The sequence below is a fragment of the Zingiber officinale genome, chromosome 6A (genome assembly GCF_018446385.1).
Source record: "Zingiber officinale cultivar Zhangliang chromosome 6A, Zo_v1.1, whole genome shotgun sequence".
Lineage (NCBI taxonomy): Eukaryota > Viridiplantae > Streptophyta > Magnoliopsida > Zingiberales > Zingiberaceae > Zingiber > Zingiber officinale.
In genome coordinates, this window is record NC_055997.1 from 19,004,580 (window position 1) to 19,025,565 (window position 20,986).

General features: G+C 39.2%; 1 protein-coding gene across 1 annotated transcript; it reads left to right on the top strand.

Moving 5' to 3' along the window:
* The first annotated feature begins 10,765 nt into the window (after nt 1-10,765).
* LOC121993778 (indole-3-acetic acid-induced protein ARG7-like) lies at nt 10,766-11,384 on the top strand. Its single transcript, XM_042548091.1, has one exon. It carries the CDS (start codon nt 10,826-10,828, stop codon nt 11,273-11,275), a length of 450 nt encoding a protein of 149 aa, XP_042404025.1. The 5' UTR covers nt 10,766-10,825; the 3' UTR covers nt 11,276-11,384.
* The last annotated feature ends 9,602 nt before the right edge of the window (nt 11,385-20,986 follow it).

The following is a 20,986-nucleotide window of genomic DNA, read 5'->3' on the forward strand; positions in this document are numbered from 1 at the left end:
ATTGAGTTTGTGTCGTCCGATGAAGAACAAGTTGTTGAAAATTATAGAAAAGAAAAAATATAATAAATATGTGATATTTGGTTGTGTAATTTTGAATTTATTTTAAATTTGATATTATTGTGTTGGAATATGTGATTTATTATGTAATTTATGTTGATACCGTAAAATTCGCTTAGCAGATCCTAGTCCCCGCCTAGGCGCTAGTCTAACATCCGACTAGCGCCTATTGAATTTTAGAACATTGCTTATATCGCATTGATGGGCATGACCTCGAAAAAGCACCATCAAGGCATGCCTAACTCGAAAATTGAGGTTGATCATGGCGACATTTAATGCAAAGCAACGCCCAGATTACGCTTAGGATTCGCCATGTGTCTTCTTCTGACCATTAACAGTAGCTCTGATGTGACCGTTACTAAACATGCCTTTTGCCCAGATATAACAGTCTAGTCAGTCAGACTCACGTCTTCTTCGACTAAACTCAGGGGAGGCTTGTAATACAGAGAGTGAATTAGGAGTTTTCCACATAGGGGGAGAGGGTCAATAGTCTTGTTAAGATGGAGGTCAAAGTCTCGATAGGTTAATCTGATATCCCCTAGTCAGGTTATCCAAGACGAGAAGGGTGGTCAGTTGATTCACCCGACTCTAGGGGCTCAAGTCCTCGACAACTAGCTCTTTGATTCTTTTAGTCGGTTCACCCAACTCTAGGGGCTCAGTTCACCCAAAAACTTACTCCGCTCAGCCAGCCTAGCTCTCTAATTCCTCCAGTTGGTTCACCCGACTCCAGGGTGTCAGTTCCCCCGACAACTTACTCCGCTCAGCTCTATTCGGCCTCGCCAACTCCACATCCTGCTTAGCTCCATTTGGCCTCGCCGATCCGACTTCAGGTGCTCAGGCTCCCTTGGTATACTCAGATTAGTCGTCTACCCCTTCTTTTGTTTAATTGGTTAGACCCAATAGATCCATATCTAGTGGGATGACATCATAAATGCTACATCATGTGGATTGTTAGAACACATGAAATAGTATGATTATACAAGATACGTAGTATGTGCAATGTCAAACGGTAGAGATACAATGATGATATATTTTCTTTACTGTGATACGACATTTAATTAATGAGAATAGCTCACATTCGTGGACCAAGGCATGCGAACATATATTGTCACACATTCCCTTATTCTTCTCTTCTACTATTCATTTTCTCCCTATTGGAGACTGACTTGGACGTTAGAGTAGCTGAGTTGGGGCAATCCTGACCTCGATCCATTCTAACTCTCTTTTTCCCTCTCATGCTTTCCCGCTGATTCAGCCTTCTTCCTGTTCTTTCTCAAAGATTCCATGATTTAGTCAATATAGAAATCAGCTCAGATCTCAGACAGTACAACACTTATTCACACTGATGTTCTATAAATGAAACTCAGGTCGATGCGAGGAAATTATTTTCAGTTATAGGGAACTGGCAATGAACTTTTGTCGATAAGGCCGTTGGGTATGCATCAGTGAATTGCTTTTATATGTATTGTCTAAGTAGCTGTTTTATTGCCCCTTTCGTTTTTCTCTAATTCTTGTCACTTTTCCAATGTTCATCGTGCATACAAAGTCGTTCATTAAGGTACCATTTTTTCCCCAAGTCAACAGCACTGTTTCATAATTCTTTCAACAGGAAACAAAGAAAGCCACGGCACCAGTCCTTCAACGCGTGTCTCATTGCTTGTCTAATCCAAATTTCTCAGCAAAAGAGATGAAGTGAAGAATCCAACGAAAGATTTGACACTTAAACAATGCTTAAGCAGCAATAATTAGGCCCCCAATCATGCAAATTCGATCATAATTATTGATTGATTTGGGAGGAAACGTCTCGGTACGGTGGATGATTCTGTATATCATGGGAGGTGGTGGTGGTGGTGGTTGTTAGAAGACAAAGCTCAGGCCCGTCCTCTAAACTACTTTTGGTTTTTAATAATCTTGATGCTTTATGTTTTTTTAATTTCATTATTAATTTTCAGTGCATTTATATAAGGATCTTGGTTGAAAAGGATATTGTCCTCCCTAAATTGACATAATTGGTATCTATATAGATGATTGTTCTAATATATTCTGGAATCAATTTCCAACCGAGGTAAAATGACTAGTTAGATGTCTATCATCTCTCATGCAGGTTAAGTATACAATTTCTAGCATCATGGAACTCAGTATTCTTAAATATAGGCATAAGACACTTTAGCATGTTGACATAAAGTTTAGGATATAGTAGACCATTCTTAGAGTTTTATAGTAGTTTGTTTTTTGTAAATGTTAAAAAAATAAATAAAAAATTTAGAAAAATATGTGGGGCGGTGAAGTTTCACTTGTGTTCTCCATCAAGTTGAAAAAGTTGAAATAGGAGTCTGTTGAATGATTAAGATGCTTAAGAAGAGCTTAATTGAATCTCAACATCTATGATTTTGTTTTATTGTATATATTCTTGCTAACTTAAAATTTTCTTCAATTAGTCAAGCACTTTAATCAATCTTTTTTGTTAACTTGTGTTTAATTTGATTGTCCTCGATTGAGTCCACGCAAGGTATTCAATTTATTATTTTGTCATTTTTATTTCGTTCAATGTTCGGTAATAGAATCACTATCAAAATAACAAGTCAATTAAAATCAATGTGACCTAACATCAATGAGGGGGGCGCGATCCCTCTATGTTGTATGAACATAATTAGATTGTAGTAAAAGATGTCGTCCGTCCCAAATTTTGTCAAGTGAGGTAAATAATAGGGTGGCTAAGGGGCATAAAAGTTTTTTTTTCTAAGGGCATGTGTCCATCAGAAATTAATCTCTATTCTATTATAATAAATCTGTCATCCTCTAATTAACTGGCCACCTATAGAATTAGTATCAACATAACTAGAGATACTACACATAGTTCCTCAAAGAGTAATCATTCTACTCAATCTATCGGATCTTAGTCTTATCTTGCCGCCGAACATGCTCTATACCCGCGATGATCCAAAACGACGAGGTGGTGTGGTGCTATACTCTAACAACTGTTTAACCTAATAAACATCATCATCACTAGCATTCATGTAACCCTCTATTATAGTAAATCTGTCATCCTCTAATTAACTGGGCACCTATAGTGTCACACCCCAGAGGAGTCCCTGCCAGACAAAAATCCGACAGCATCTCCCCTGTACCGGTGACAATATGAAGCATACATACATACATCACAATATATAAACATAAACAACATATTCATCAGCCCACACGGCTGGAACATACATAAAATAGAAACAACATAACCACGAAATGTATCAATTATATATATCTATCCATAGACTACAATTACTATACAGATAAACGACATCTGTAACAAAAGTGCAAAATGTAAATACAGCGAAACAAAAGTAAAACAAACCAGAAAAAAAATCAGCACGTCGAGATCTCTGAGCAACTCTATGAAAGTCCAAAATCAACAGTAATATCAAAAGGATCCCTGTGTCTGCAAAACTGGAGACCAAGGAATGTAGCAAATTAGCCAAATGGCTAAGTGGATACTCAAGAAAGATGTGCATGAATTTAATCTTATTGAAGAAGTCAAGGAAGTAGAATAAATCATCATCTTTTGTTACAACTTTAGGATTATTCTTAAAGTTCTACATTTATACATATATATGTATAATCATCTTCTCATTATCTATAATCAGGTAAAATTTTTAGATTAGAGTTTAGGATCTTCACCTTATCATCACTTGTCATCATTAATAAAATCAATTTTTCAATCTTATTATTTAATCACTCAATTATAAGTTATCATGGTAAGATCAACATGTATATCAATAGTCTGAATCTGATAAATCAACTAAAAAGTGAATCACTGGAGCCAATATCATCAGAGTGAAATATCATATGGATAGGCTAAAAGCCTCCTAAGAGTATAAAACTGTCGCATACGTCATCTGACGTACGGGCTATCAGCCCTCACCGGTGGAAGACATAATAAACACTGACCGAGGGCTACATCACGCCAACACGCCTCGGGTGTACGGTCAGATACTCTAGACCGCGGCCGCCGCGCTACCACAATAACATGTGGGCGGTCCAGTACTCTAATATAGAGCTTTGGTATAAAGCTAGGTTCATGGTCTTCACTTTTTAATTCTTCATTTACTATCTTTATTAATTCGTCGTTATGATTATATTCATCCATTTATCATGATTATTCTCTTTTCATATTGATTAGTCAATCAAGGTAATATTTTCGTGTCAAATCTATTAATTTATCATTTATAGGGTCCACAGATAAAAAGCTACAAGTATCAACCGATAGAGTATCAAAAGCATGAAATATGTAAGGTCAAGCAAGTCAAAAGAGACAAGGTATCAACAGAAGATAAATTTAGAATATTTCTTTAATTTTAAAAACAACCCTCCCCATATCAATCCCAATATGAACCCACATATGAACAAGAAATAATATCAATTATTTACCCTCCAATAATTTTAATATTTTAACACATTTCGCTATTTCTAATATCAGTTTAATCCCCATTTTGAAAACAATAATACAACATATACATATTCCAATTTATATATTTATTCATGCACAAGGAAATAGACAAGAGTAGATGTATCCACCTTATATACAACAAAAATCTCCGAGTATCGGCAGGTCACCGTGCTCCACTCGAGCTCGGATCTACAAACACAATATCAAACATAACTTAAATAATCAAAATACTATCTAATAATAATAATGACCTAAAATCTACACATTAACTCTGATTCAAAATCAGTGAATTATTTTGATCTCGATACCTCGTACCACTTCGCATTCCTAAATACAACATCTGTTCTAATCTAGATAACCCTTCTAACTACACATCAATTTAACCAAAAACAACCTAAAATATACCTTCTAAGGGTTTTGTGTGGCTGCTGGAAATTAGGGCAGCAATTAAGGTTCTTTGTCGGGAACTCCGGCAAGCTGCGGCAAGCTCCGGCGAACAACGACGACGCTGCCAATAAAAGGACAGCAGCTAGGGCTGTTGTTGGAGGAAACAAAAGGCAGCAAAACTGCTGCTGTTGGTGGGGAAAAAGGAGAGAGCAACTAGGGTTTTGTTTCCCCTCTTTTCGCGGTGGTTTGGCGAGCTCTGGCGAACTCCGAGGAGCTCTAACAGTGCTGCCGAGAAGCAGAGAAGAGGAAGCAAAGGAGAAAACAGTGCTCTGCCCTTGCTGGTGGAAGAGAAGAGGTGCGGGAGGAGAAAACGAGAGTTGCTTGAGAAGAACGGGAGAGAAATCTGCCGTTCGTCGCCGCTAGAGAAGAAAAACGAAGAAGAAGAGAGGAGGAAGGGTTTGAGGTGTCGGTGGGGAAGAGAAGAAAAAAGGAGGGGGTATGGGAGAGGCTTGTACACGTGGATGGCATGGATAGATTTGATTTTTTTTATTTTTTTTTTCAAATACTTAACATATAGAATTAGTATCAACATAACTAGAGATACTACACATAGTTCCTCAAAGAGTAATCATTCTGTTCAATCTATCGGCATCTTAGTCTTATCTTGCCGCCGAACATGCTCTATACCCGCAATGATCCAAAACCACGAGGTGGTGCGGTGCTATACTCTAACAACTGTTTAACCTAATAACCATCATCATCACTAGCATTCATGCAACCCTAAATTAATTGGTGCCCTAAAGATTTGGTGGTGATTGCTTTCATGTGTTGGTCCGATTTATTCAGGTGCCACTGTCCAAGCAGTAGGGTCTACCTTTGGTCTCCTAGGGCATGCACACATGCATTGCACTGCATTGCATGTTCATCATCGAGACGGATTACATTATGTATTCAGATTTTAGGATATAACTAATTTCAAGATAGACAATTCATAGGACAGATTTGAAAATTAAAATTCGGGTGGGCTTGAACTTAATGTAATAGTATGGTGCATGGAGTTTCTATCAATATGAGGTATTGAAGAAAGGTAATGTACACGATCTTATCTTACTTTGCACGAGGCTATTTTTGAGATTCGAATTCGTGACCTCTATATCACATGACAATAATTTTATTATTACACTAAGATTCTCATTCATATTATTATAAAATACAATAAATTATATATAATATAAAAATTCATTATATTACATTATCCTCTCAACAAAATAACTATAAGGATGAAATGAAAAGAGAATGAAAGTTTTATCTTCTTTTCCAACCATCACAACTAGCTCCAACGACAAGAAAAGGTAAAAGAAGAATTTTTCTTTTTGAAGAGGAAGAAGGACTAGGGTTATTATTAGTTGGCTGGCAAACAAGAAAAAGAAGGGAAGAAAAAGGGTTGTTGCTCTTGAGAAGAGAAAGTGTTGAAGATGGCTCATATTAGGGTCGACATGGGGCACGACCGTGTTGGGAGGTACGGCTAGGCTATGACAACTGTTGTGGATTTGATGGGCTTATTGAAGAAGTCAGTCACACGGTCATGCTATAGGGCACAACCATGACACCAAACATAGTCGGACCGTGCTAGGGTTAAAGGGAATATGCATGCCCATATAGGTGTGAGAAAAGATTTGGTTAAATCGAACAAATCGACTGAACCGACTAGTTCGATTTATTTAGGATTTTGGTTTTTTTCTAAATAAATCGGTTAATTTGGTTTGAGTTTAGTTTTAGAATTTTTTATTCAATTAAATCGAATAGACCGAATAAACTGAATTTTTAGACCAAATTAATTTTTTTGACCTTATTTTTAGTCCGGAAATAAATTTTATTAAATAAAACAAAATTTTAGACCCTAATTAAAAAAATGGTTAATTTGATTTTTGACATAATTAATTGATATTTTATTGATTATATTTGTTCATGTTTTTTTTTAAAAATCGTTCAATTTGGTTAGTCAAAAAAATCGATTTGGTTCCGTTGGGTTTAATTTTAACCGAATATTCAATTATATGCTCGTGGCATGGGCATGCCCAAAAGCACGTCTAGGTCATGCTTCTCGTGGAGGCGCTGAATTGATGTTGGATTTTTTATATTACTTGGTATTTTTGGTTCAAAATACCATGTATGACTTGAGCTGTATATATAGGATCATTGTAAAAGCATACACATCAATTTCTCTATCATTATATCTAAAATTTAGAATAAATAATTCACTTTATTAAATTTAGATAATCACTTTTCATTACACACTACATCAACTACCCTAAAATTTCTATTATCTTTAATTTTTTATTATTTCCTTCTTTTTCTTCTATTTTTTATTATTATATTTATGGAATGAGTGGAAGGAGAGAGATTGAAAAGAATGAGTGGAAAGAGAGAGATTGAAAAGAAATATTATTTGACTTTTAGGATAGAAGTTTCATTTTCTAAATTTAGAGAAATACTATTCATCAAGTCTAAATTTAGGGAATAGATAGGGTACCTAATGCAAAAGTTTTTTAGCTATCCTATCTAAAATTTAGAGTAAAATCTTTAAATAAGGTAGCTGATGTAGATGCTTTAATCCTAAAATATCTATAGATCAATTGAAACCTTCTTTTGTTGTTTGTGGAGTAGACACATCGTCGAATCACGTTAAACTCTTTGTCTTCTATCTTCTCTTGTTTTTCTTTGATTTCTTTTTTGCAATTTCTTCATGATTGTTGCAGTGTGATACCAACATGAAGAATAAAAGAGATGTTGTTAGAGAAGGAAAAGACTTAAACAACTAAGCTATTGTCGAGAAGAAAAACAAACAAGGAGAAGGAAGGAGAAGATTAGAAGAAGAAGCTGACATGTGGAGACTTGGTGAGACTGTGTACGTGGAAAAGAATTTTAAAAAGTAGAGATTAGCTTTTTTTTATTAAAAATTTCCTAACTTATTTTAAGTCAATTGAACTGGTTTAATCCAATTAAATTTGGTTTAGTCATAATTTGATAAAATGAAAATCAAATCAACCTCGATTTAGATTAACATATTCCTTATCTTCAAGTCTATCTATGAATTTTATTCGACTCCAATCTAATTTTAAATTAGCACTTTCACTTAGTGTTTGATGATTCAATTTGTTTATTTATTTATCTTGTTAAAAAAATATAAAATTTATATAGACAATAATAATTTAAAAAATTAGGGTGGATTATAACCTAGGACAAGCCTAATGTAACTTCTTCTCTAACAGTCTGATCTTATATTTCGTCTATCAAGTAAATCTAAGAAATTTGATAGCTCTTGATTTTATTTTTCGTAAAAGACGATTCACTTGCCCTCAATGCATTCATCATTCTGTCTCTAGGCTAATACGGAAGAGGTAAATCATAGGTGGCTACTACCTTTAGGCAGTTGAATAGCTCAAGGGGGAGGGCAGACACCGGGCTACTAGTTGGGATTTGACCCCCCAAATCTCATTATGACAACACCACTATGCGCTAGCCAACTGTCTATCCTGAGGAAACCTAATTTTCAAACCTAAATCATGCAAGGGAGGTTAACTAGCTCCTTGATCTTGTAAAGAATGTGTTGGACAATCTTCAACAAGGAAGATTGCTGTTGGAGATTACAAGGGAAATTTGCTGAATTGAAATTACACGAAATCAATATCAGACTTATCTGTTGAAGAGCTTGAGCAGATAATCTCAAGCTGCCAGCAGAGTTAGTTAGGTGAGCTTCTGATGGTTAGTACAAAGATGGAAGTGGAGTGTTGATTTAGAGTTGGGATGTTACCTGACTACTAAATCGTAGAGTCGCCTGAGCACTGAATCCGAGTACTGTCGAGTAGTGATGCAAGTTGCCAAGTCATAGAATCACTCGATCACTAACTACAAAGTGCTCAAGGAGTTATTGTAGAGTCGATCCTGAGTGGAAGCTGAATGTAGAGTCTATCCTGAGTGGAAGCTGAATGTTCTCGTGTCAAAGTCGAGTACTCCTAAGTGGATGTTGAGAGGAAGTTGAGTGCTCCCAAGTGGATGTCGCGTCAAGAAGAAGCGTCCCCGACTGCTCCCAAGTGGAAGCCAAATCGAGAAGAAGAAGATGTCGAGGTCTGCTTTTAATTAAGTAGTTTCCTTACAATAAATTCACCTTACTTCCGACTGTGCTTCGAGATTATGTGGGTAGTCTGTTTCTCAAAATACAACGGCAGACCATGATCACCACTAAGCACTGGTGAATCACGGCGAACTAAGAGCTACCCGAATGCTATCCCAAGTGGATTTACCAAGAAGATGAATGATAAGGAGGATGAGAGAGTAAGGGAACAAAGGTGAACAAAGATCACTTTCCATGCTATAGCTTATGTTGGTACTTTTGTTTAAAATCTAGCCTCCTTATACAGGAGCGCCTCCAAAGACAGGAGCGCCTCCCCTTTGGTTCGGATAAATGATCGATTCAAGGTCATTTACTATCATTACTATCCAAATTAAAATGTCAGTTGTTTCACCCGAGAGGTTACAGATACACACTATTAATATCAGTTAATGCATCCGTTATTAACTTAAGCAAGTAGTAAAAATATATTCATATGACAAAATATTTATTGTTCCATTTGGATAAATTTTATTCTGATCGGTTCGATATTCAACACGCACATATCATGTTTGTACATGAATCAATTTGATTTAGTACAATCTAAGACCTGAATTTATATCCCCTGATACACTCATGCGTAGGAGAAACTTTCTTCTCATATTTATTCACAATATATATTCATGCGTAGGCTACGTTTGGCAGGGTGTAATCTGCCTTATAATGTAATCAAGATTACATTACAAGACTGATTATTTTGTTTGGTTTAACTTTAAACTTGTAATGTAATGTAATCTCGATTAAAAAAATAGTGAAGTTTTGTAATTTGGATTACAAAGTAAATATTATGTAATCCGATTTCATTACAAGGTCACTGCTTAACTAAAATTTGAATGCCGAATATACCCTTAGTCAGCCGCCGCCCCTCGCCACCGCTTGTCGGCCGCTCGCTACCGGCCGCCCGCCGCCGACGCCCCGCCGCCCGCCTTCAACCGCCGGCCACTTGCCTTCGACCACCAACCGTCGGTCCCCAGTTCCCCGCCCACCGTCGGATGGCCGCCCCCGCCAGCCACCGGCGGCGACCAGCGGTGACAGCCTCTAGTTGCCAGTGGCTGTCGCTTGTTGCCGGTGGCTGCCGTAAGCTTCGACAGAGGTGCGACGACCCGTCGATAGAAGTCGTAGGATATTTTTATCATTTATAATAATATGAATTACATTCCTTATAAAAAAATAATGAACAACAAATAAAAGAATGTTTGTAATCAAAGATTACATACATTATATTATCAAATATAGTAATATAATCAAAATTATATTACATTACATTATAAATTTAATTATATTATAAACTCTATTACATCACACCGAACTAAACGTAACCTAAATCGATAATAAAATTATGAGACTCAATAATATAAGATAAGATAAAAAAAAATCATGTATAGTGAAGGCTCATTCTTAGTATTATTTCCATTTAAATTTTCAACAGAAAGAAAAATGTTTTTAATTCAGTGGAAATGTTATAATAACAAAAATAAATAATTGCACACCGTAAAGAAATGGAGGGCTTCCACGTAGTAACATCACTTTGGCTGACCATATATAAATATAATGCACGTGTAATTTATATTTTATTTTTTTGTATTATGAAGGATTATTTTTTCCAGAAAAAGGAAAAAAGAAAAAGGAAAAAAATAAGATCCTGTTTACTTGTGCTGATCCGTCAATGGCTTTATGATAAGAAGCCGCTGCCCAGCTGCTCTGTTCTCTCCCGGGTTGTTCTCCCCCTTCCTCTGCTCGCCGATCAGGACAGGAAGAGAGATCGAAGGATGGGAAAATACGACAAGATCCGCGGCATAGTTCGCCTCCGGCAGATTCTTCTGCGGTGGCGGCATCGTGCATCTGCGGCGGAGGCGTCGTCGTCTCCGCCGCCGGACGTCCCGGCGGGCCACGTGGCGCTGTGCGTGGGAGGCAGCGCGCGACGCTTCGTGGTGCGTGCGTCGCACCTGAACCACCCGGTCTTCCGGCAGCTCCTCCTCCGAGCCGAGGAGGAGTACGGATTCGCCTCCGGCCGCGCCGGCCCCGTCTCCCTCCCCGGCGTCGACGAGGCCCTCTTCGAGCGTCTCCTCCGCCTCATCTCTTCTCCCAGGACCCAGGATTGCAGCCTCGAGGACTTCGAGGCCATGCTTTATCCCGCCGGCAGCGACCTATGCAGGTGCGCTGGCGACTCGCTGCCGCTGCTCCACGGCCGCCGCAGCGCCGACGAACCCGTTTGGTGATCATTCAAATTGTAGAAAGAAACAACAGTGAGTATTTTTCTTCGCGACATTTTCATTCCCCCCTCCTTCTGTTGATATTTGCGTGTCGCAATAATGGAAGTGTAATGATTAAAGCGAGCACAGAAGTGAGTGATCCATGTCCCCATCAAAAAAAAAAAAAAAAAAAGATTATAAATATTAATAAATTGAATTTCTCTACCTTAATAACTACTAATCATATTCATGGCGGTCTTTCTTTTTCTTTAACTTTATTTATAAACTTGACCAACTTTAATAATCTCCACAGATACACAGATCGTTTGAAATTATTTATGTGGTTTTATTTAAAATATATATATATGAATTTAGTAGTTGTTCTTGTCTGAGGCCGCCAGAGATGAGCCACTTATTAATACTCTCTGCTGTGTTGACAAAGTCTGAAACTAGACCTTCAAGAACACTCACGAAGTTTGAGAGAGAAAGAGAGATGGAATAAAGGTCAGCGGTTTTCCGATTCATTCACTTTGATAAGCCAAATATCCGGTAAGAGAGGTGGAGAAGAAGAAGAAGAATAATAATAGGAAGATCTAGTGATTAATGAATGTATGTGTGCGCGCATTGTTACAACGAGCGTGTGTAACGAGTGTGTATACGTTTGTTCTGTTTTCTTGGATGGGTCTAGTGGTTAGCGCATGAGGTGTTGTCATAATGAAGTCTGGGGTTCGAATCTTAGTAAAGTCGAGGTAAATATCTCTCTTATATACTAGTCACTATTCCAAAGGCTAGTAGCCATCCGTGATTTACTTCCTTCGTATTGGCCCTGGGACGGGTTGGCGGAGGGCGCTGAGGGCGAGCGTATTCGCCTTTTGCCACAGTGTGTACGTTTGTTCTGTCCCCTCGGGACGGTCTAGTGACTAGCACATGAGGTGTTGCCACCATGAGGTCTGAACTTCGAATCTCGATAAAGTCGAGGTAAATACCTCCCTTATGTACTAGTCACTATTCCAAATGCTACTAGCCGCCCGTGATTTACCTCCTCCGTGTTGGCGCTGGGAAGAGTTGACGGAGGCGCTGAGGGCGAGCGTATTCGCTTTTTGCCACCGTGTGTACGTTTGTCACTAACTCCCAAAATGATCTCGCTGGATACCAGAGAGAGTATGTTGCTAGGCCGAGCGGGTTAGCCGCTCAGCTGATCCCCTCGCTGTTCCTTGTGTCTCGTCCGCTGAGCCGGAGATCCAATGTGCCCGTGTCGAGTCCTGTGCCTGGCCGTGCGGGTAGCCGCTTGACAGAAGTTCCGCTCTGCCGTTGCCAAGTCCTGTTGCCTGGCCGAGCGGGATAGCCGCTCGGTAGAAGTTCCTCTTTGCCGTTGCCAAGTTTTGCTACCTAGCAAAGCGGGATAGCTGCTTGGTCTGACTTCTGCACATAGACTCCTTACGGCGTCCCATGCTCCATTGAGTGTCGGTTGTTTGACAACTCCCCCGAGTTGAAGGAGGGATCGGACCGGGACATTCTCCCTCCGGTCGGGGCATGTTCACCCGACTGGCCGATGCTATCTGAGCGTTGATCGCCTTGACTTTGACCTCCACCGCGGCAGCTATCCTCCACAGGGTGGGCCCCACCTTATCACCGCATCACATGCCTCCTCCTAAAGTCTAATCGAAGGAGGCTGCAAGTCCGACTAAATGGATAATTATCTGAGAAGTTTTCCACCCGATCGGCCTTCGATACTACTTGGTTTCTGATCGGGCCGCGACCGTTCTCTGCCAGTCGATTTGTTAAAGCTTGTCGTTCGGCCGTAGGTCTGCTCCTCAAGCCGATCGGCACAATGAAGCTTTATACTTTGTAAAATCTTATCTGGGGCAATCTTGGGCGAGCGCGAGCCAGGCTTACGTCACTCATATTTATGGGAAATCGTGCAAATCTCTTCGCATTGAGGCTAAGCGCACCCCCCATGGCTTTTAATTGCCCTCATTAAATGTCGGCCCGTGGAGATGCATCACGTATCTTGCCTACTACCGCCACATGCCTGACGTGACAGGCGGATATCCGCTGGCGATGTGACGTTTGACGGTTCAAATTCAACGGTCTGATCTCTGCCTAGGTTTCTATGACCTAAATCGGACGGCTCTGGTCTGCCGGGCCTGGGGTTTATAAACATCGCCTGCCTGCGTCTTCTTTACTCTGCATCGTCATCTTCGTCTGCAAGCCTCCCGTCGTTTCCTTCACCATGCTTTGCTCCATCGCCCTTTCTCCGGAAACCTTCTGCGATCTCTAGTAAGCTTCCTTCCAATCACACCTTGCTTTCTTCCTTTGTATTTCCCCGTCTTCGAGTTTTTCGACGTTTCTTAGTGTTTCTGCACTAATTCTGCCAGTAGGCTTCCTTCCCCTGCATCTCTTCACCCTCCCTTATTTTTACGATGGTGAGTTCCTCACAGCTTCCCGCTAGCATCTCTGGGCTCTGGTACACCTCCACCGAGTCCCGGTTTGACGTCGATGATGCTGAGAGCTTGACTGCTACCTAGGGGTGCAATCGAGCTGAGCCGAGTCGAACTCTTGGATGTTTGAGTTTGGCTCGTTTATAATCAAGTCGAGTTCGAGCTTTATTTAACGAATATATTCATGGCTCATGAGCTTATTCGAACTTTTATCAAGCCTAAACGAGCTTAATAAATATAAATTATAAATTTAAATATTCATTAAAAACTAAATTATGTATTTTAAAAAAATTATAATATTCTTGTTAAAATTTATAGTTTTATTCTAATAAATAAATTTAATATATTTGTCTATGTTTTTCAGAAGTAGAGTGTAAAATCTATAAATTCAATATCAAAACTATTATTTTTTTATTTAAAAATTGATTCATGAGTTTAACGAACATGTTCACGAGCTAACGAGTTGAATATTGTGAAGCTTGAGCTTGGTTTGTTTATCTTAATGAGCCTAATTAAACGAACTCAAACGAGCTTTTATCAAATCGAATTTCGAATAGCTCACAAGCGGCTTGGCTCATTTACACCCCTACTGCTACCTTTGAATTTCCTCGCGGCTACAAAGTTGTTCTTCCTTCCCCTTCCGATTGGCAAACACTCTCTGCCGCCTGACTATCTCACATTCTTTAGAGATCAATTTACCGCCATTCTGCAGTTTCCCATTCATCCCTTTTTCCCCGCTGTTTGTAAATACTTTCGCATCTCCCTTCACCAATTAGTGCCGAACTCCTTTCGACTGCTGTGCGGGGTAGTTGTTCTATTCCACCTGCACGACATTCCTCTCACTCCTGGATCTTCCACTATTTTTATTATCCAAAATTATCCGAGTCGGGGACTTTCCTTTTCCAAGCCCGAGTGGGCTTGGTTTTCTTCGACAAGATGCCGACCTCCAACAAGTACTAGAGGGAATACTTCTTTTTTGCATGCCTTCCCGAGCGGCCAGACTTCCCGATCCACTATCAGCTCGAAGTAGTGAATTAGCCTCCCTTGAAACAATACAAGAGCCAATCGGTCTCAATGCTGCTTCCATACTGGCCGGTCAGAAGTATGACATTCACAAATTGCTTTTGGAGGATGTCCTCTACATCTTCGGCCTGAGTCTGATCCGTACCCGGCTTCCGTCCAGCCTAGGTATGCAACTTCTTCAATCCTCCTTTGACTCTAACTGATTTTTCTTTCTCTTTTGCAACTAAAGTCATGCTACGTGCACGTCTGGCCGACAAGGCGAAATTTGTGGATGCCGCGATCAATGCGGCTGTTGTGGAAGAATTGGAGAGTCGCGCCATGCAGCCGGTCGGCTCACAAGAAGAGCCGCAAGATGAAAGTGAAGCGGCTCCCGTTTTGGTAACCAGAGGGGCAGCCAGCCGTACACCTAGTGACGGAGTGGCTGAGAGATCACATCCTGCCTCCGAACGACTTCAGGTCATTCAAGTGGAGGGGGCATCTGGCTCGGCTTCCCCAGGAGAGCCATTGATTAGGCGCAAGAGGCGCCGAGCGGAGCCTTCATCACACTCCGCATCCTTAGTGGTTTGGTTCATCGAATAAGTTGAAACGTCGACCCCCGCTCCATTCCAAGAGATGGCAGCTACTACATCGTCTGATTGGAATCCCTCCCTATCCGATCTTCCACAAGGAACCATCTACGTGCCGCTAGTGGCCTTCATGCCACCAAAATCATAGGCCAAGAAGTCTGGCATCCGTCCGACATCTTCGTCTCGGCCGTCCAAGCGAGCAACCTCTACACAATCAACCCCGAGCGGCCAGCGCCATATAACGACGGTTCTCCATCTACCGGTTGAAGAATGGCGCGAGTCGGCTGGCGCTGCATCCCGAGCTCCCGAGGACCAGATAATAATCCAGGGGTTGCTCGCCCAAATATGGGCTAATGCCCGGGTTCGTGCAGCGATGATGCCTAGGACAGCCACACCCATATGTCGACTAGGATAATTATTGTGTTCTCCTTAATCTATTTCCGATCGACGCCTATCTTCTCTTTATTGTTTGCAGTACTGGGTGGAGAGCCTGGCCATGTGCTAAAAACTCATATTTTTGGAGGAGAAAGTCAAGAAATGAAGGCGTTGAGCGGCCAATCCTTTGTCGCTTAAGAGCAGACGAACGCCGAGGTGGCTAAATTGTGGGCCGATCTAGGGAAGAGCACCAAGCTACTTGAGGCCAAATGGGGAAAAAGTGCAGAGCATGATACTCTACTGGCTCGACTTAATAAGCAAGTTACCACCTTCGACGACAAGATTGAATCGGCCAATGTGAGGAAACTTTCGGCCATCGAAGACCTCAACCTAAAGAATAAGGAGGTCCAGACTCTTGTCAAGAAACTCAAGGAAGCTAAGGATTTTCTGGTCACCGAGCGAACAGTTGATCGACCGAAGAAGCTGCCCTTCGTGGCCAACTCTCCGCCAAAGATAATGCAATGGCCACCGCGAAGGACGAGCTGGAGGCTTCCCGAGCTACTTTGAAGTCTTACCAAGATATCGAGGCTGGCCGGTTCGAGACTTTGAAGAAGAACTACATCTACCCGGATGCTTTCAACGATAAAGTTGCCGACTGGGCCCTTTACCTGTTCGACCTGGCGATTGACGGGACGATCGACCATCTCAGAAAGGGAGGCTACTGCTGGTTGCTACTCGGAAAACCTAACGGTTCCACTGTACAAAAATTTTATACAAAGGTTTGAACCTTTTCCTAGCTACCATGTATTCTTTTAAATTAAACTTGGATCGCCTGCGGAACTTAACACGTTTGATCCTAAGTTTAATTTATTTGTTCTTTTAGGTTTAGACTTAGATCTCCTGCGGAACTTAACACGTTCGATCCAAATCACCTAGGTCACGAAGACAATTAAATATCTATTTCCAAAATCAGCTTCCAGTACTGCATGACGAGGCACATGACCTTCTTGGATATGGGAGCAACCACCACCGACTAGACAAAGCCTTTTAAGGAAATTAAATATTTAACCTTCCCATAGTAACCCTAGGTTAACCAAAAAGAATAATCGAAGCACAAGTTCGAAAAGAAAACAAAAAAACACAACATCGAAAACTAATTCGAAATCTAGAAGTCTCAGCCACAAGAAGGAGAAGAGAGAAGGGGAAGGGGAACCTCTAGGGGCCGGCCACACCTAGGAAGAAAAGAGAGGAAGAAAAAGAATAGAGTTGTTAGCCATGAAGACACCTCTACCCCCTCTTTTATAATCCTTAGTCTTGGCAAATAAGGAAATTTTAATAAAAACTTCCTTAATTCATTTGCCATGAAAAAGAAAAAATTATTTAATTAAAAATAATTTTCTTTTCTTAATATCAATGGCCGGCCACCTACAATCCCCAAATCAAGGAAAGTTTTAATTAAAACAAGAATTAAAATTTCCTAATTTGTTTCCGGAAATTTATAAAAATTTCTCCAATAATTTTTATCTCTTCATGATTGGTTAATAAAAAAGAAATTAAAATCTTTCTTTTAAACATGTGGATAATTTCCAAAAAGGAAAGTTATCTCTAAAAATTAAAATCTCCTTTCAATCTACAAATAAGGAAAGATATTAAATCTTTTTTTAATCTTCTGTAGAAACTAATAAAAGAGAATTTTTAATTTTTTAAACTTTCTTTTAAATCATGAACATGATTAAAAGGAAAGTTTTTACCAAAATTAAATTTTAATCTACAAATAAGGAAAGAGATTTAGCTCTTCTCTTAATCTTTTGTAGAATCTTATAAAAGGAAAGATTTAAATTTTTAAACTCTCTTTTAAATCATGTTATTCACATAAGAAAAATTTTAAAATTAAAATTCTTTTTTATTTTAATAGGGTCGGCCACCTAAGCTTGAGTTCAAGCTAGGGTCGGCCACATGAATTCACCCATGAACCAAGCCATGGCCGGCCCTAGCTTGGTCTCCAAGCTAGCTTGGCCGACCCCTATAGGATGGGTATAAAGGTGGGTATAGGTGGGTATAGTACTCTATAATTAAGAGGCTACGATAGGGACCGAGAGGAGGAATTGGTTTTGGTCTCCCGATAAAATTAAGCATCCCTTGTTCGCCCCAAACACACAACTTAATTTTATCAATAATAATTCATTCCACTAGAGAACTATTATTGAACTACCGCACCAATCCCAAATTACATTTTGGGCTCCTTATTATGAGTTTGTTAGTCTCCCTGTGTTTAAGATGTTGAATGTCCATTAATTAAATGAGTTACTGACAACTCACTTAATTAATATCTTAGTCCAAGAGTAGTACCACTCAACCTCATCGTCATGTCGGACTAAGTCCACCTGCAGGATTTAACATGACAATCCTTATGAGCTCCTCTTGGGGACATTATCAACCTAGATTACTAGGACACAGTTTCCTTCTATAATCAACAACACACACTATAAGTGATATCATTTTCCAACTTATCGGGCTTATTGATTTATCGAACTAAATCTCACCCATTGATAAATTAAAGAAATAAATATCAAATATATATGCTTGTTATTATATTAGGATTAAGAGCACACACTTCCATAATAACTGAGGTCTTTGTTCCTTTATAAAGTCAGTTTAAAAGAAACGACCTCTAATGGTCATACTCAATACACTCTAAGTGTACTAGTGTAATTATATAGTTAAGACAAACTAATACCTAATTACACTACGATCTTCCAATGGTTTGTTCCTTTCTATCTTGATTGTGAGCTACTGTTTATAATTTATAAGGTACTGATAACATGATCCTCTGTGTGTGACACCACACACCATGTTATCTACAATATAAATTAATTGAACAGCCACATTTATCATAAATGTAGACATTTGACCAATGTGATTCTTATTTCTAGATAAATGTTTATACCAAAAGCTAGGCTTTTAGTATACATCCTAACAATCTCCCACTTATACTAAAAGACTAAGCTGCCATATCTGCTGCCATACATCTAATTCAACCCTTCAACACGCCTATCAAAAACTCTTGCCTTAAGAGCCTTAGTGAGAAGATCTATAGGTCATCATCTGATGCAATCTAGGCAGCAACAACTTCTCCTCGTTTATACGATTTCTCATATTGGGTGGTACTTGCGCTCTATTGTGTTTACTTGCCTTATAGACTCATGGTTTTTTCGAGTTTGCTACTGCACCACTATTATTACAATAAATTGTAATAATCTTTGGACAAACCAGAAATCATATCTAAGTCTATCTTGAGGTTATTAAGTCATTCAGCTTTTATGACTACCTCAGAGGCTTGCCATATACTCAGCTTCTATGGTGGAGTCAAGAAAAACACCTATGCTTATCACTCTTCCATAGTTATGACTTTACCTCCTAAAGTAAACACAAAACCCCGAGGTTGACTTATTATTGTCCCTATCCGATTGGAAGTCAAAATCCATGCAACCCACAGGGATTAAATTAACTACCTTGTAAGCTAGCATATAATTTCTAGTGCCTCTAAGGTACTTCAATATATGCTTTACTGCAGTCCAATGTCCTTGTCCAGGGTTACTTTGTTATCTACTAACTATGCCCTTGGCAAAACAGATTTCTGATCTCGTGCATAACATACATTAGGCTTCCGACAGCCGAAGCATAAAGAACTGCCTTCATTTCCTCTATCTCCTTTGATGTCTACGGAGACATTTCTTTAGATAAAGTTACTCCATGCTAAAAAGGTAAGAAACCTTTCTTGTTGTTTTGCATGCTTAAAACGAGCAAGGATTTTTTCGATATATGAAGCTTGGGATAAGTAAAATATTCTTTTCTTGCGATCCCTTATTACTTTGATCCCAAGAATATATAGATTCTCCCAAGTCCTTCATATCGAATTGTTTGGACAACCATACCCTTACTTCTGACAACATTTTGATATTGTTTCAACTACCAAAAATGTTATCTATGTATAGTACAAGAAATACCACCACGTTTCCATCACACTTTTTGTATACACAAGACTTATCCGGTTACTAAATAAATCTATAGGTCTGGATTACTTTGATAAACTGGATGTTCCAAGACCTTGAAGCTTTGCCTCAGTCCATAGACTGATTGAGCTTGCATACAAGATACTCTTTGCCCTTTGCCCTTTGCAATGAACCCTTCTGGTTGCTTTATATGAATGATTTCTTCAAGACTTCTATTAAGGAACGCTGTCTTGACATCCACTTGCCAAATAAATAAAAGAATCCAGATAGACTTAAGCATGGCTACCAGTGAAAAAGTTTTCTTTTTCATCAAGTCTTGCTTTGAAAGTTTCCACCTTCCTATCTATCCATCTTTTCCTATTGTAGACCTTTTTACACCCAATAGCTTTTACACCATTTGGTGGTTCTACAAGCTTTCAGATTTTATTAGAATACATATATTCTAATTTTGTTATTCATTACTCTTTGCCAAGATGCTGCATCTTTATCTTGGAGTGCTTCATCACATGTCCGGGATCAGGCTCATGTTCATTTGGGATCAAGTCCAAAAGACTCTCCAAAAATATGAATCTTTGTTTGACAACCCTCCCACTACGATTAGACACTGTCTATAATTGTGTATCAATTATGATACATGTTACAGTTTCTTGTGATATTTCATCTTGTACAGTTGGTACTAGATTAGACGTGTCCTTTATTAAGAGCAAATTTCCTTATGGGCTTGTGGTTTATTATATAGTCCTCTTCTAAAAATCAGTCATTGATGCTAACAATGACCTTCTGATTTTTAAGACTATAAACCTACTTTCGTTTCTCTAGGATAACCCACAAATAAGTGCATTCCTACCCAACTTATCATTGTCTCTCTTCAGTATATGTGCTGGACTACCCAAATCCGAATATGCTTCAAAATAGGCTTACGCCTATTCAACAATTCTATATGAGTAGAGAGTTCTGACTTTGGAAGGTACTATGTTCACTTTCTTTTTCAGAGTATATCCTTAAAACGAATTTGGTAATTTTCTGAATAACTCATCATCAATCTAATTATTTCCATAAGAGTCATACACCTTCTTTCTACTACACCATTCTGTTGGGGTGTACCAGGTGCAGTTAGTTAGGATTGAATCCCTACTTTGGATAAGTAACTCCTAAATTGTCCCAAGAGGTACTTGCCACTACGATCTTACCATAGTGACTTGATACTTTTACTTTAACGTTTCTCCGCATCAGCCTTGTACTCTTTGAACTAATCAAAGCACTTAGTCTTGCAGCACATTAAGTAAATGTATTTATATTTTGAATAGTTGTCTATAAAAT

What these genes read in the sequence shown, in the direction of transcription:
- LOC121993778 (XM_042548091.1), top strand. Translation starts at nt 10,826, where the DNA reads ATGGGAAAATACGACAAGATCCGCGGCATAGTTCGCCTCCGGCAGATT.